At 43.6% G+C, this 18,340-nt stretch overlaps 1 protein-coding gene across 1 annotated transcript in view; it reads left to right on the plus strand.

The window, feature by feature from the left end:
- The first annotated feature begins 5,664 nt into the window (after positions 1-5,664).
- Positions 5,665-18,340, plus strand: part of LOC124615845 — a 456,052-nt gene continuing 443,376 nt past the window's right edge. Inside the window, exon 1 of the mRNA XM_047144039.1 lies at positions 5,665-5,906. Coding sequence (XP_046999995.1) covers positions 5,665-5,906 — 242 coding nt within the window. The remainder of the gene's footprint in view (positions 5,907-18,340) is intronic.

Raw genomic sequence — 18,340 nt, forward strand, 5'->3', positions numbered from 1 at the left:
TCCTCTTTTGTATTTCATAGACATGGTAGACAAATCTATGTTTTAAAACAAATGAAGCACTGTATTTCATTATTGCGTCACTTCCTAAAAACACTTCCCGACTGGGGCTGGTACCATTCTGCAATGCAACGGATGTCCGATGACGAAGCGTACCTTAAGCCACGACACACGGCAGCAGGGACACTACTGTGTGATCAGAGCTGTACTAATTCTTAAGCCGGCCGAAGTGGCCGCGCGGTTCTGGCGCTGCAGTCTGGAACCGCGAGACCGCTACGGTCGCAGGTTCGAATCCTGCCTCGGGCATGGATGTTTGTGATGTCCTTAGGTTAGTTAGGTTTAACTAGTTCTAAGTTCTAGGGGACTAATGACCTCAGCAGTTGAGTCCCATAGTGCTCAGAGCCATTTGACCCACTAATTCTTATGCCTTGTTTGTGTTGCTCGTTTCTGTCGTCATTATTATTAAAACAGCACTTATCACTTTTGCCAATTTCTTTAATCACGTATTATTTCAAACCAATGCTAATATATTGATTGAAAACCAAAAAAATTGGCATTCTGCTATGGTTAATTGATATTTTGATTTATTTACCCGGTTACTACAGGGTGACACACGGGAGACGGACGGTTTTGAACTGCGTAGTACTGAGGGCGCGGTGGTGGGAGGTGGTCGTGGTGGGGATAGTTCTGATCCACACAAGACGCCATTTCATTTACTCAGTCACTATGGAGCAGTGGGACTTGCAACGTCGAGTGTTTGTCTATAACAGTTTCGTGAAAAGTGGTGAGTCTGTTATTCCTACGCAGTGATTGTTTCGTGGTCGGTTTAATGTCGGTCGACATCGAGCTGTTCCGAACCGTAACACAATCCTCAGATGGGTGGAAGACTTCAGATCAACTGGAAACATACTGGTTAAGAAGCATCCTGGCACGGAATGCAGAGTAACGACACCAGAAAATGCTGAAAGGGTAAGGCAAGCGGCTGTCAGAAGCCCACGACGGTCAGCTAGACGTCATGCTAGTGAGTTACGAATCAATCGTGAATCGGTTAAACGAATTTTTCATAAAGAATTAAAATTCCATCCCTACAAAATGCTCATTGTCCAACAGCTTAAGGAAACTGCTTTTGGTGTACGAGAAGATGGTTCAAATGGCTCTGAGCACTATGGCACTTAACATCAGAGGTCATCAGTCCCCTAGAACTTAGAACTACTTGAACCTAACTAACCTAAGGACATCACACACATCCATGCCCGAGGCAGGATTCGAACCTGCGACCGTAGCGGTCACGCGGTTCCAGACTGTAGCACGTAGAACCGCTCGGCCACCCCGGCTGGCTGTACGAGAAGACTTCGCTAACAGAATGCAAGTGATTTTGGGATCGAATGAAAATGAAATGTTATTGATGATCGATGAAGCCCATTTTCATTTATACGGGACTGTGAATAAGCAAAACCTACGTTACTGGGCTCCAGAGTATCCACACCTTATCCACCAGCGTCTACACACAGAAAAAGTAACAGTCTGGTGGCTCTGTTGGCATTGGTTCAAATGGCTCTGAGAACTATGGGACTTAACTTCTGAGGTCATCAGTCCCCTAGAACTTAGAACTACTTAAACCTAACTAACCTAAGGACATCACAGAAATTCTTGCCCGAGGCAGGATTCGAACCTGCGACGGTAGCGGTCGCGCGGTTCCAGACTGTAGCGCCTAGAACCGCTCAGCCACTCCGGCCGGCTGGGACCCAACATCTGAGGTCATCAGTCCCCTAGAACTTAGAACTACTTCAGCCTAACTAATCTATGGACATCATACACATCCATGCCCAAGGCAGGATTCGAACCTGCAACCGTAGCAGTCGCGCGGTTTCGGACTGAAGCGCCCAGAACCTCACGCCACCACGGCCGGCTCTGTTGGCATTATTAGGCTATATATATATATATATATAAGATCGAAACAATAGCTCGATTGAACACCCGGATGCACATCTTCAATCAATCAGACCTGAAATATCACATTACATCATTCTGTAATCTCATTGGTCTTTAAGAAGAAAAATGGTTCAAATGGCTCTGAGCACTATGGGACTTAACATCTGTGGTCTTCAGTCCCCTAGAACTTAGAACTACTTAAACCTAACTAACCTAAGGACATCACACCCATCCATGCCCGAGGCAGGATTCGAACCTGCGACCGTAGCAGTCGCGCGGTTTCGGACTGAAGCGCCCAGAACCTCACGCCACCGCGGCCGGCTCTGTTGGCATTATTAGGCCATATATATATATATATATATATATATATATATATATATAAGATCGAAACAATAGCTCGATTGAACACCCGGATGCACATCTTCAATCAATCAGACCTGAAATATCACATTACATCATTCTGTAATCTCATTGGTCTTTAAGAAGAAAAATGGTTCAAATGGCTCTGAGCACTATGGGACTTAACATCTGTGGTGATCAGTCCCCTAGAACTTAGAACTACTTAAACCTAACTAACCTAAGGACATCACACCCATCCATGCCCGAGGCAGGATTCGAACCTGCGACCGTATATATATATATATATATATAAGATAACGGGGCCACAGTTACTGTTTATTTGGTTCGTTACATTCGTATGCTTGAAAAATTCTTGAAACCAGAACTAAGAAGACGAATCCCTTTAAAACGCGCTTGGTTCCAGCAGGATGGGGCAACATCGCACACCGCAAACACTTCAGTGACAGTTCTTAGACACATGCTTCCAGGCTGCATTATCTGACGTTTTGGCAATGTTCCTTGGCTTCCCAGGTCTCCCGACTTGTCAGTGCGTGATTTTTTTACGTGGGGTTACCTTAAGAACTGTGTCTATAACCACAAACCACTAAATTTGGACGAGTTGAAGAACGCAATCATTCAAAAAATTGCTGCCATCCCTGCAGAGATTTTAGTCCGTGTGATGGAGGATTCTGAGAAGAGACTTGAGTCCTGCATTCGAAACGATGGACATCACCCTGACGACATTATTTGTCACAAATAACTTTGTTAGCTAAAATGGCAAATAATGAGCTTTGATTTTGTGTAAATAAACATGCATTAATTTTAAAGTTGGCTGAATATTATTTCATTAAAAACCGCCAATTACTTTGGAGAGCACTACATACGGCAAACATAAACCTTTCCTTGATTAAAATAATACAACAGATGTATAAAGATAACATTTGCCAAGTGAAAGTTGGTAATAAACTTTCACAGAAATTTAGAACAAGCAAAGGCCTTTTACAGGGCTGTCCCATGTCACCATCATTATTTAAAATCTATATAGATATTAGCCTTAGACCATGGTCTCGTAAATGTAATAGTATGGGATTAGAAATAAGAAATAGAGTTTACCTACATCATTTATTGTTTGCTGATGATCAAGTAGTCGTAGCCAATATGGGGAGGATGCTAACTATATGTGCAATCAACTAGCAGTAGCATACAAAACTTGGGGTTTGAAGATTAATTACCAAGAAACAGAGTACTTGACTAGTGATTCAGATGAGCTATACATTGAAGGAAAGAAAATCAAAAAGATAAACACTTTCTGTTATTTGGGATCCATTTTAAAAATCGAGGGAAAATCAGAGTCAGAAATCAATAAAAGAATTAGTAGTGGACGGAGGGCCATTGGGATGCTTAACTCAGTCTTATGGAGCAGGAATGTAATGAGCAGAACTAAAAAATTAATATACAAATCGATATTAGAGAGTGTGGTTCTGTATGGAATGGAGACCTGGACAATTAACATGAACTACATTAAAAAGTTACAAGCTCTAGAGATGGACTTCTGGAGAGGATCGGCAAGAATCTCCAGGAAAGAAAAGATAAGGAACACCGAAATAATAAGGAGAATGGAAATAAAAGAAAGAATATATGTGTTGTGTACATAGTTCCGCGTAGTCAGCGCGTACACAACTTTTCCACTAGAGCGCGCCCCACTAAGCACAACAGCGCAGCGCAGCGCTCTTCCGTCTCCGCACTACGAGATGGTGCTGTCTTAGAGACGGACCAAATTCTGCTTCCTCCGATCCGCGTATTAATATGTAACGCAGCCAATGAGATTGCTGCTAATGTAGAACCTTTTCTCCTCGCAGATCACACTCGTGCAGTGATACCTGAACGCTTGGGGTATTATAATGAGTGTACAGACATCCGATTAGTCAGTCTGTATTAGTCTGCATTTGTCTGTACCAGTCTATAGTCAAGTTTCAGTCTGCGCCTAATAAGATTATCATACTCCTGTACATAGCCATGAAGAGAAATGTATAGACACTTTGTCAAGTATCAGAGATATGTGAGAATAAGATTAACGTACCAAACCAAAGGAACTTCAGATTCTCAATTGTAACAGCATCCAGAATCAAGTTACGTAAGGTCTACGTTTTTTATTATTTTAATAAATGTGTGTGAAAATTGATCAAGTTCTGTTTAAAGTTGGTCACCGTCAATCTGCTACTCTAAGCGTGCAAGTGGCATTTCTATCGTCTGACCGAGCGAGGTGGCGCAGTGGTTAGCACACTGGACTCGCATTCGGGAGGACGACGGTTCAATCCCGTCTCCGGCCATCCTGATTTAGGTTTTCCGTGATTTCCCTAAATCGCTTCAGGCAAATGCCGGGATGGTTCCTTTGAAAGGGCACGGCCGACTTCCTTCCCCATCCTTCCCTCATCCGAGCTTGCGCTCCGTCTCTAATGACCTCGTTGTCGACGGGACGTTAAACACTAATCTCCTCCTCCTCCTCTATCGTCTGACCTAACGGCAGAAGATAAACACGCCACGATAAGACCACGAGACATATTGCTGACACTCGCCTACTTCGCTAGAGCGACAAGTCAAATAATCTGATGGTGTGTGTACCGAAGGTGTTACAGTATGCACACCACAATATGACTTAATGGATAGGAAGAAATGACAGTGGTACGGGCATGTACGACGAATGGAGAAAACCAGAATACCAAAATTGGTACTGGAGTGGGAACCAGAGGGGAGGAGAAGAAGAGGACGACCTATGACCACCTGGATCCAAAATGTACAGCACACAATGAGGAGAATGGGCGCAGAGGAAGAGGACACACAAGATCGAAACACCTGGAGGAATATTTTGAAAATATAGTTTAAGAACGTGTATTGTTTGTATTGTAATTTCCAAGTAATGGGGAAAAGCTCAGAATAATAAAAAAAATTAAAAACCGTCCATCTTCCGTGAGTCACCCTGTAGTAAAAAAAAAAATACTGGCCGGTTTTCTCCTTCCTAATTCGCATAAAGCATATGTCAAATAATCGTAATAGTCAATAAAAAAATTTCTGTTTTTACAGTTTTCAAGGCACGAAAGTGTAGCTGTTAAGAGTTTCCTCGGAAGTCAATGTAAAATACGGGAAAGGTGACGGCTAGCAGCTGCAGAAAGTGCCCTCTGCCGTGCACTGCGGAGTGTGCCTGCAGATGTAGGAGAGCACGCGACTCCCGCGGCGTCCGACTCGGCCGGTGTCCTGCGGCCGACTGAATGGGCGCAGCGGCGGCGTCGGAGCGGCAGGTGGTAGCAGCAGCAGCAGCGGGCAGCGGGCGGCGGCCGCTTATAAGCGCTGGCGGCGCGCGCGGCCGCCCAGTCCCGCCTCCGCCTCTGCCGCCTCACGATGCCCGCACACGCGCTCCGCCAGCGCCGCTCCGCCGCAGCGCCGCTCGCCCTCTGGTTCCTCCCTCTGCTGGCGCTGCTGCCAGCCGGCGCGCGCGCCGCCGACGCCAATGCGACGCTCGTCAGGAACTTCGTCGCTACCGACGCGCTCGTCGACGGCGAGCAGGAGCGACGCATCCACTACAACGGCCTCACCGCCAAGGAGACCAGCGTCGTCGGGGCTCCGGACGAGGACGGCACCAGGTGAGTGCCTCGCGAGTCCGCAGTGCCAGTGGAGTTCCAGAAGGTGCCGTGCCCGAGTGCTCTGTTATCCTACAAACGAGCGAGTCCGAGGAATCTATTACTGAAGTGATCACTGTGATGCGACACGCCAAAGTAAAGAGGAGTTTCCTGAATGGTGTGAGCTTCAGCTCCCAAATGGGTGTATTTTGGATCAGTTCACCCGAGTTGCTCTAGTGGATCTACAAACGCAACTGTTTCTTGAGCGCTACTTTCTACATATGTGTGAGTACATACCACCTCGCGAAATTGTGACATAAAACGTGAATCTGTGCGTTTACTACTAAACTGATGTAATTTGGATCAATACATCCAAATTATACTATTCGATTTTCAAACAGAGTTGCTTCTGAAATATCACATACTAGACCTCTGCAAGTATGTATGAACAGGCGAAATTATGTCGTTAAACATTGAGCTTCCTCTACACTGTGTATTTCATCTCCCAAACGGGTGTATTTTGGATCAATTCATCCGAGTTGCTCTAGTGGATCAACAAACACTACTGTTTCTTGAGAGTTACTTTCTACATTTGTGTGAGTACATACCACCTCGCGAAATTGTGAAATAAAACGTGAATCTGTGCGTTTACTACCAAACTGATGTAATTTGGATCAATACATCCAAATTATACTATTCGATTTTCAAATAGAGTTGCTTCTGAAGTATCACATATTAGGCCTGTGAGAGTATATATGAACAGACGAAATTATGTCGTTAAACATTGAGCTTCCTGTACACTGTGTATTTCATCTCCCAAACGGGTGCATTTTGGATCAATTCATCCAGGCTGCTGTATCGGATTAACAAACGCAGCTATTTCTTAAGCATTAGTGCCTAGGTTTGCGAGAGTATTTATGTACGCGCTAAATTGTGATATAAAACGTGCAGTTTACTGGAATTTGTGTACTCAGTCTCCCAAGACGGTGGATTTAGAATCAATGCATTTGGTATACAAACACACTTGCTCCTGAAGTTTCACATATTAGGTCTTCGTGAATATGCATGAACATGTGAAATTATGGCATTAGACGATGAGCTTACTGTCAGTATATATTTCGTCTTTAAAATTGGTGTTTTTTTGGTCAACACATCCACACTGTGGTATTCGATTCAAAAATATAGTTACTTATCAAGCAATGCTTTCTAGCCTTTTGAGATTCAGTATGTGAACGTGTGACATGACGGTATTAGACACTCAGTAGCACAGATAGCGTATATTTTAACTGTCAATTTCGTACACCATTTTGAACCAGTTCTTCCAGGTTGCGCTATTCGATTTAAAAACAGTTTCTCTTTAAATCTTGCGTATTAGGCTTGAGTGAGCATGTACTTATACGCAAAGTTATGACATTAGACATGACGGTTTCTATCTACATCTACATCTATACTCCGCGAGCCACCTTACGGTGTGTGGCGGAGGGTACTTATTGTACCACTATCTGATCCCCCCTTCCCTGTTCCATTCACGAATTGTGCGTGGGAAGAACGACTGCTTGTAAGTCTCCGTATTTGCTTTAATTTCTCGGATCTTTTCGTTGTGATCATTACGCGAGATATATGTGGGCGGTAGTAATATGTTGCCCATCTCTTCCCGGAATGTGCTCTCTCGTAATTTCGATAATAAACCTCTCCGTATTGCGTAAAGCCTTTCTTGAAGTGTCCGCCACTGGAGCTTGTTCAGCATCTCCGTAACGCTCTCGCGCTGACTAAATGTCCCCATGACGAATCGCGCTGCTTTTCGCTGGATCATGTCTATCTCTTCTATTAATCCAACCTGGTAAGGGTCCCATACTGATGAGCAATACTCAAGAATCGGACGAACAAGCGTTTTGTAAGCTACTTCTTTCGTCGATGAGTCACATTTTCTTAGAATTCTTCCTATGAATCTCAACCTGGCGCCTGCTTTTCCCACTATTTGTTTTATGTGATCATTCCACTTCAGATCGCTCCGGATAGTAACTCCTAAGTATTTTACGGTCGTTACCGCTTCCAATGATTTACCACCTATGGCATAATCGTACTGGAATGGATTTCTGCCCCTATGTATGCGCATTATATTACATTTATCTACGTTTAGGGAAAGCTGCCAGCTGTCGCACCATGCATTAATCCTCTGCAGGTCCTCCTGGAGTACGTACGAGTCTTCTGATGTTGCTACTTTCTTGTAGACAACCGTGTCATCTGCAAATAGCCTCACGGAGCTACCGATGTTGTCAACTAAGTCATTTATGTATATTGTAAACAATAAAGGTCCTATCACGCTTCCCTGCGGTACTCCCGAAATTACCTCTACATCTGCAGATTTTGAACCGTTAAGAATGACATGTTGTGTTCTTTCTTCTAGGAAATCCTGAATCCAATCACAAACCTGGTCCGATATTCCGTAAGCTCGTATTTTTTTCACTAAACGTAAGTGCGGAACCGTATCAAATGCCTTCCTGAAGTCCAGGAATACGGCATCAATCTGCTCGCCAGTGTCTACGGCACTGTGAATTTCTTGGGCAAATAGGGCGAGCTGAGTTTCACATGATCTCTGTTTGCGGAATCCATGTTGGTTATGATGAAGGAGATTTGTATTATCTAAGAACGTCATAATACGAGAACACAAAACATGTTCCATTATTCTACAACAGATTGACGTAAGCGAAATAGGCCTATAATTATTCGCATCTGATTTATGACCCTTCTTGAAAATGGGAACGACCTGCGCTTTCTTCCAGTCGCTAGGTACTTTACGTTCTTCCAGCGATCTACGATAAATTGCTGATAGAAGGGGGGCAAGTTCTTTAGCATAATCACTGTAGAATCTTAAGGGTATCTCGTCTGGTCCGGATGCTTTTCCGCTACTAAGTGATAGCAGTTGTTTTTCAATTCCGATATCGTTTATTTCAATATTTTCCATTTTGGCGTCCGTGCGACGGCTGAAGTCAGGGACCGTGTTACGATTTTCCGCAGTGAAACAGTTTCGGAACACTGAATTCAGTATTTCTGCCTTTCTTCGGTCGTCCTCTGTTTCGGTGCCATCGTGGTCAACGAGTGACTGAATAGGGGATTTAGATCCGCTTACCGATTTTACATATGACCAAAACTTTTTAGGGTTCTTGTTTAGATTGTTTGCCAATGTTTTATGTTCGAATTCGTTGAATGCTTCTCTCATTGCTCTCTTTACGCTCTTTTTCGCTTCGTTCAGCTTTTCCTTGTCAGCTATGATTCGACTACTCTTAAACCTATGATGAAGCTTTCTTTGTTTCCGTAGTACCTTTCGTACATGATTGTTATACCACGGTGGATCTTTCCCCTCGCTTTGGACCTTAGTCGGTACGAACTTATCTAAGGCGTACTGGACGATGTTTCTGAATTTTTTCCATTTTTGTTCCACATCCTCTTCCTCAGAAATGAACGTTTGATGGTGGTCACTCAAATATTCTGCGATTTGTGCCCTATCACTCTTGTTAAGCAAATATATTTTCCTTCCTTTCTTGGCATTTCTTATTACACTTGTAGTCATTGATGCAACCACTGACTTATGATCACTGATACCCTCTTCTACATTCACGGAGTCGAAAAGTTCCGGTCTATTTGTTGCTATGAGGTCTAAAACGTTAGCTTCACGAGTTGGTTCTCTAACTATCTGCTCGAAGTAATTCTCGGACAAGGCAGTCAGGATAATTTCACAAGAGTCTCTGTCCCTGGCTCCAGTTCTGATTGTGTGACTATCCCATTCTATACCTGGTAGATTGAAGTCTCCCCCTATTACAATAGTATGATCACGAAACTTCTTCACGACGTTCTGCAGGTTCTCTCTGAGGCGCTCAACTACTACGGTTGCTGATGCAGGTGGTCTATAGAAGCATCCGACTATCATATCTGACCCACCTTTGATACTTAACTTAACCCAGATTATTTCACATTCGCATTCGCTAATAACTTCACTGGATATTATTGAATTCTTTACTGCTATAAATACTCCTCCACCATTGGCGTTTATCCTATCCTTGCGGTATATATTCCATTCTGTGTCTAGGATTTCTGGAAAGTGTGCATTTCATCTCCCAACCCTGTGTATTTTGGATCAATACAATAGGCTCTGCTATTCGATTTACAAAGACAGTTGCTTCCGAACCATTACGTATTATGCTTGTGTGAGTACATAAAAAGACATGAAATTGTAAGGTTAGGTATAGAGCTTCTTAGAGGGTACATACTTCAGCTGTCAGTCGGTTTCATTTTGTTCAACCTGTCCTTACTAGGGTATTGTATACACAGAGCCTGCTAAGCATTAACTTGCAGACATGTGTGCTTCAGTCTGTGAATAAGCGAAATTTTGGGACCAAACGTGCCGCTTTCTCGGTAGTCTATATTTCATTTTCCAAAGCATTATATTCCATCCGGGGTGTGCTACAGAATTTACAAATGATTTTATTTTTTCATTACGTTCTTGAATTTGTATGTGAAAAATTCGTGACTATATGCTAATTAAAGAAAATATGTGCTACTAGTGTATAAGCTATAAACTATGCTCCAATCCCAATTACGTCTGTTGTAGTATGAAACCAACAGTGGCCTTCTCGGAGTGATCTCGCAACATTCTAAGTATATTACCGGGGTAAGCCACAAGACTTGCAACCGAGTGCACAACCAAGGATATGAATCAGCTCCTTTCAAATACGAACCCTTTAGCCATCTACCTCGGTGCTGTAGAGGTGTTGAACATGTATAAGGTAACTTATCTTTCATAATCGATTTATGAGTTCATCAATTTTCCCTGTAGTCCACAATAGTGATCACCCAACCCTCCATCACTGCGATAAGATCAGTCTTCATGTTTACAACCAATATCAGCACGCCCACTCAGTGGCAGCAATGACCAAAATAGCGCTGCTTGACAATTATGTTGAAGTTCTTTGTGCGTTTCTTAGTGTTTACTGATAGTCTACCAATGGCACAGTCAAGAAAAAGAGTGTATACATTTCTGAAGAAAACATGCTGAACGCATCTAGGAGATGTAGTGCCTCAAGTATCACAATGTACTATCGACTCATACAGTGTTTCTAGAAGATTCCACCCCTAGGTTAAGACATTAATGACGTACTGTAATAAACCAGTAAGTATTTGCCCACAGAAGATAGCACACAAATGCTAAAATAGGTCCCAGTGATCAGTGATCGAAAGAATAACGCAGAAGCATTGCAGTTTATTATATCGCGGCCATCGATAAAGACAGAACTCTAGTTCTCAGTGGAAGGAAGGAATCAGGGCTTTATTGAAAGAATCATCTTGCCACTTATCCCACCTCAAAGTGTTTTAGGGGATCATGGAATCTCAATTCAGCACGAGCGGACGGGGATTTGAACTCGCACCTCCTAAATACGAGGTCGGTGTCTCAAACACAGCGCAGATTTCTCGGTAGCTCCCTTCGATTACGAGCGAGCGTTCAGTGTCTCAAGTATTTAGGTACACAGCTCTGTACTTGTAAGCTATGGAATGTATCTGATCTACTACCCCACCAATCTCCATATTCGAAAACAGGTCACTACATTCACACAGCGTAAAAATTAAATTGACCCTTGGTACACAGATGGTTACTGCACGAAGTGACGTCCACCTATCACTAGGAAACGCTTTCGTACTTCCTTTTGTGACGCGGGTAGTTCGCTTCGCACTGTGATGTATACAGCTCATAAAGAAGCGAGGTGGCACACTGATAAGACGATGGGTTATAAACTCTTCAGGCGACCCATATGAGCGTTACTCTAAATCGCTTAGGGTTAATGTCGGAATGGTTTCTTTGATGGGGAGACGGCTGATGTTCTCATCGTCGACTGGAGATCAAATCTTAAAATTTCTTCGCTCCCCTGACAGGTTGCGGCGTATACTCTCTGGCTAAATTTATTTGCTACTACTCTAGGGGTATTAAGTAGTCACGTGTCAGTAGAGGTGGTGTGAATTTTTACTTTATGTATTGCACACTATAAAAGTAAAGCATTACATATTGTCATCAGTTTACCACATTTTACTATATATAATTCGTAATTTCTGGCTATAGAAACAGTTCTTGGACACTCCTTTATTTACTTCTCACAATCTTTCGAATATATTACCTCGCGTAGACGAGACTACACGTATTCTAAAGTATCGCTCTCAAAAAATGCCTAGTATATACGCGTTTAATGCTTTTACCAACAACTTAATATTGACAGAGTAGTGAAACTAAGATTGAACATGATTTTAGATTTCATTAGATACTAGGGTTGTAAGTATTTGGCTAGGTTGAATACATGACAAAAGTATGTCTTTTAATTTTTACTTATAACGTACTCATCGAACAAAACACGTACTAAACATCTGTATGTCACAAACAATGGTACCCTCGAAGCTAACATCGTGTTTTTACCATGTTAATGACACTTGCATAACATGTTATATGTCCTTGATGTTCTGTAGAAACTGAAATTTGTTCAATCTGAGTATGCCTGGTTAGGTGTAAGAGAGGGCCTGAAGGCCCTAATCTTGCCAGGTAAAATAAATGCATAAATAAATAAATGAAATATTGTTCATTTTACGTGACTGAGATGAACCATACTTTCCAAACATGGACATGAATGCCGCTTCTTTCTATCATAGATTCCAGTCTTCATCACAGTTCTCTAGCTCGGTGTTTATAGGATCTGTCTATAGGATTATCATTGGTACAAAATTTTTGAGGCTTTCGTCACCACTTGGTCACCTGTTTCCTTTTGGATTTCGTCTCTGGACTTTTCGCCGAAGTTTGTTTGACGATATTTGCGCAGTTTCGTCAGTACGAGTGGCCGGCATTGTCGAAGATTCACTCTCTTCGACCACTAGCAATGGAAGCTGAATCCTTGATAATGTCGGCCACTCGTATTGGAGAAACGTCACAAGTATAGTTAAACAAACGCGGGCCGAAGATGACGAGACGAAAGCCAACAGGCAATATGATTATCGTTAGGTTTTAACTTACTATCATCAGCGGCGTCATTATAATCGGATACTAAATGTATTGGATGAGGTACGAACTGACAGTCCCCTTTTGACCGGTCTATCAACTGATTCAGTAAAACAATAGAAAATCTATCTGGAGATGGCTCACGGGATTCGAATCCCCGTCTTCGGGAATACGCACCGATTGTCTTAACCACGACGCAAGTTCTACAGACCTCGACTTACATGTATCTTTTCCCGTAGCCTAAAACACCAACAAGGCATACTCTTTCATATCCGGGAACGTTATACCGCCTTATGGTACACAATTGCAACACACCTACTTACGCCGGCCGGAGTGGCCGTGCGGTTCTAGGCGCTGCAGTCCGGAGCCGAGCGACCGCTACGGTCGCAGGTTCGAATCCTGCCTCGGGCATGGCTGTGTGTGATGTCCTTAGGTTAGTCAGGTTTAATTAGTTCTAAGTTCTAGGCGACTGATGACCTCAGACGTTAAGCCGCATAGTGCTCAGAGCCATTTGAACCATTTTTGAACCACACCTGCTTACACCCACGGAACGAGTGTACCAACTAAAATTATGTGCTAAAGCTCCGTATACGGGCCCTGTCGGTCCATTCGGTGCAGTGTCATCTTCTAGCAATGGCGTAATTCGGATGCGGTATGGAAGGTCACGGGGTTATCAGACCGGTCTCCCGGCCGTTATCAACTTCCAATTACTTGGAGCCGCTACTTCTCGCTCAAGTAGCTTCTAAAATGGCGTCATGAGGGTAAGTGCACCCGTTCCATTCTAGCCTAGGAAAAATATCTATCAGTAGCGGGAGTCGAAATTGGGTCTTCTGTATTGTAGTCACAAACGCTGACCACTTTTTCTTCCTGTTTCTTGGTCGTTGTTCTTCTAAGGGGAGATCGGTTCTGTGCTAACGTCGCATGACATCGTCTCAAAGCCTAACGTGGAAACTTCACTCAGGATTTTTATTACAGAGGACGGCCAGCCCCCGACCGAACACACTGAGCTACCGCGTCAGCAACACCGGATTACGGAGGCGAGCACCAGACTTGGAGAAAAACTGCCTGCGGACTTTGCTTCTCGCATAGTATTCCGTTTAGCCCCATTCATATCACTCCACTCTTTATCTACAGTTTAAGTGGCCAAACATTATCCCCATATCGCTACTTCTACACTCTAATGCAAAGACATACGTCTCTCTCTCTCTCACCGGATGCTAATAGTATCTGAAACTGAGCATTCCACGCGCTGGCACAGGGCCATTATAAAGGACAGAAACGGCTTCACAAATTAGCTGTAGCTATATAATTTGACATATTATTACAGGGCTTTGACATATCACAAGTAAGCGAAATGTCCCCCGCAACTGATATGAAGTCATTAATCAAGTTCTTTCCACGCTCGTGTAGCATGTTCCTATCAATATGCTTAAAAGCACTGCAGATAGTAGCTCGCAGTTCTGGCAGGGAAAGCGTAAACACTGAATCTTTCACATAACTCCACACAAAAAAACCGCATGGGGTTAGGTCACGAGAACGTGGAGGCCGTGGTATGAATTGTCGATCTTCAACCACGCAACGATCATCCATCGATTTCTCGATTTCCTGTTTAAAAATGTTTCAAATGGCTCTGAGCACTAGGGGACTTAACATCTGAGGTTATCAGTCCCCTAGAACTTAGAACTAATTAAACCTAACTAACCTAAGGACATCACACACATCCATGCCCGAGGAAGGATTCGAACCTGCGACCGTAGCGGTCACGCGGTTCCAGACTGAAGCGCCTAGAACCGCTCGGCCACAACGGCCGGCCGATTTCCTGTTTAAGAATTCACGAACATCATGGCGGAAATCGGGCGGAGCACCATTCTGTTCATAGCTGAAGTCCACACTGTCGGTCTCCAGTTGTGGCATGAGCCAGTTTTTCGGCACGTCCAGACACACGTGTCCTGTAATGATCTTTTCGTAGAGGAAAAAAAGACTTTAAACCGTGAGACTGCACAAAACACATTAACTTTCGGTGAATTTCGAATCTGCTGCACGGCAGCGTGGCTATTCTTTTCTCCCCAGAGTCGCACATCGTGCCTGTTCACTTTGCCATTCACAAACAAATATTGCTTCTTCACTGATGACGAGTTTCTCACAAAACATACCCACTTCCATAAATCGCTGCATCTGTGCCGAAAATACAAAGCATCTGTGATTACGTAGTCTTTCCCGGCGTAATAAGTCTTGAAAGTCTCTTCGGGTTTGCTGCCGGATCCTAAAATCAACTTGACTCGATATTTCGGCGATCCAACTGTTCACGATCTTCAGGAAAATGCTGCCTCTGCTGATGAGTCCCGTTCTCAGCGGGACTCATCAGCAGAGGCAGCATTTTCCTGAAGATGGCGAACAGTTGGATCGCCGAAATATCAAGTTGATTTTGGGGTCCGGCAGTAAACCCGAAGAGACTTTCAATACATTGCGTCTGGTTTTGATATCGGAGGGCAGGTTATACAGCAGTTGCAAGGGAAAAGGCTCCATCTTCAGTCGTTTCCTTAAGATCTTCCAAATGGTCGGTTGTGATATGTTCAGCTCTCGGCTTGCTCTGTTTGTCGACTTACGTAGGCTATGTGCGAAATTCGCCGTCACGCGGTCAGCCGTTTCTTCACTCACAACACGCCTAACCGTTTATTTCCCCTTGCAGAGACACCCTGCAGCTTTAAACTGCGAATACGATCGCCCAATGTAGTTCGCAGCTGGTGAATCTCTGTTAAATTCGTTCTGAACTGCTGTTGCTCTTCTTCAGCAGACTTACGTGAATGCACTTCAAGCGCAACATACGTTCTCGGCCCCTGTTGCCATCTTGCCTAACTACACACTGCTGCGCTCTCGTGGCAGAAATCTGAAGTGCGGCTGCAACAATACAAAACTTTTTTAGTTTTTCTGTATGAGTTTTAAGTTTTGTGACAGGCCGGCCGAGGTGGCCGAGCGGTTCTAGGCAATACAGTCTGGAACCGCGCGACCGCTACGGTCGCAGGTTCGAATCCTGCCTCGGGCATGGATGTGTGTGATGCCCTTAGGTTAGTTAGGTTTAAGTAGTTCTACGTTCTAGGGGACTGATGACCTCAGAAGTTAAGTCGCATAGTGCTCAGAGCCCTTTGAACCCTTTTTTTTGTGACAGTATGTCAACTAATGTAGCTACAGTGCATTTATGAAATCGCTTCAATTATTTACAATAACCTTGTATGTTAATCGAACAGTGATAAGAGAGACGCGCAGTGATACATGGCATGAATCTCATTACTTTAAAAAATCACATGCATGTCAGTGTTAACAGAAGCTAGCTTAGAATCTACGATTTTTGCAGGTTTCCTTACAACCGATATTAGTTGTTAACTGACTTATTATTGATTGTGTTCGGCACTGTGGAATAGATGGAGCAGTTGAGGCTTTGATACATGAGGAGTGCTCGGATGACGCAGTTGTTACCGCTACGCAGCGCAGTGGCAGGATGAGGTTTCGAGTGCCGTGACGGCTCATAGTTTTAACTCGTCACAGTGAACACAGCGTATGCGTTTCACAGAGCGAGGGAATTCATTCTGGTTCATTATTGTCGCTCCCATGAACATGAAAAAAAAAGTATGAGAAATGTGGTGTCACCGCCAGACACCACACTTGCTAGGTGGTTGCCTTTAAATCGGCCGCGGTCCGTTAGTATACGTCGGACCCGCGTGTCGCCACTATCAGTGATTGCAGACCGAGCGCCGCCACACGGCAGGTCTAGAGAGACTTCCTAGCACTCGCCCTAGTTGTACAGCCGACTTTGCTAGCAATGGTTCATTGATAAATTACGCTCTCATTTGCCGAGACGATAGTTAGCATAGCCTTCAGCTACGTCATTTGCTACGACCTAGCAAGGCGCCATTATCATTTGCTATTTATCTTGTGATACATGTACCGTCAGCCCGATGTTCACCAATTATGAATTAAAGTTAAGTATTCCAGTAGTTACTTACGTTCTTTGCTACTATAAATTCCCTTACCTGTTCCAGACCTCACGCCAGCCTGCGTGAGCTTAAACGTGTGCCTTTCGGCTTCCTCTCCTAGTGGCTTGGCTGTCTTGCCAAGTCACAACAAGAAACAACCCAACTACAGGCGTAATCCCTGTTTTCTTGTATTTTCTGAACTTATTGCGAACATCTTTACTTATTAGCAGAGAAATATGTATGAGTTTGACTGTTGCCATCCTTCAGTGTTATATGACGGTGGGCTATCCGTACTACGTTGCAGGACATTCTTCCTAGCAGGGATCTGCGTTGAAATTTTGTTGCCTAACAATTATGTTTCGCGAAAATTTACTCTGGTGACGCCTATGTTTAAAAGCCTGCGCCGCTATTTCATACTGAACATGGTATTCACGTTCGTCATTATTGCTCAAAATAAAGAAAGGCGCTACATATTTGCCCATCGGTAACACGCAAGAGAAAGACAAACGTTTCGAAATTATAGAAGCATTACTCTGACAAAGTGTAGCTCCCGCGTGCCATTCTAAAAAGTGACTTTAATTTTTGTAGGTTTAAAAAAAAAGAAATGTATTCCGAAATCCGATGTGGTTTCTTAAAGACGTTCGGCAACACTTATGTCAATTGCTGACATTCTATTATGCCAGTGTTTCATAAACGTGTAACCTGTTCATTACGTAACCTGTAGTATATTTAATGTCTAGTTTGGAGTATGGGGTGAGGCTAAAATTTCGCTCGGTCACGAACGTAAAATCATCTACAAACAACAGGCATCCAGATTTCTGCTACTCCTTCGGAAATCCACTTAGCGTAGTGAATGTGAAACTCATGAACTAAATTCAATCGAACTGCACGCTTTTATGTGTTTTTCTGAGAGCTAAGGCGAAGTCATTAAGATGTAGTAGACTTACTACGTGACTCAAAGGAATAGTCTAGCACTTCTTCCTCAGGTTTTTCGTAGTTTCTGTAAACTGACTGGAGCAAACTACACCTCCTCTGTCTTTTCCGCGTTCTCCCCCTACAGAGCTAATACCCTGTGCCTAACGACCTCGCTACCCAAGAAACGGGAAAAAGTACTAAAAGATCGTAATTGCCCAGCTGCTCTCCCCCTCCCCCTCCCCTCCCACCACACACACACACACACACACACACAAGCATCTTCGTCTTGAGTTCTGCAGTAGGAACATTATTTTATTTCTTGGAAGGTGCCATGATTTCAGTTATAGCTCCATCAAATAAGAGAGAATCTTTCTGAAGGATAATTGCTTTCGATAGTCTATAGAATGCGCCGTTCTTTAACGGTGAACACATAAATGACAGTCGTAACGAGTCACAGTAATATAACGTAGATGTGTAGTACAGTAATGAAATACTGGATTCCTATTTAAGACGAGTCAGGTACACTTTTCTACCACGACCAT

This window comes from Schistocerca americana, chromosome 1 (assembly GCF_021461395.2).
Source record: "Schistocerca americana isolate TAMUIC-IGC-003095 chromosome 1, iqSchAmer2.1, whole genome shotgun sequence".
Taxonomy (NCBI): Eukaryota; Metazoa; Arthropoda; class Insecta; order Orthoptera; family Acrididae; genus Schistocerca; species Schistocerca americana.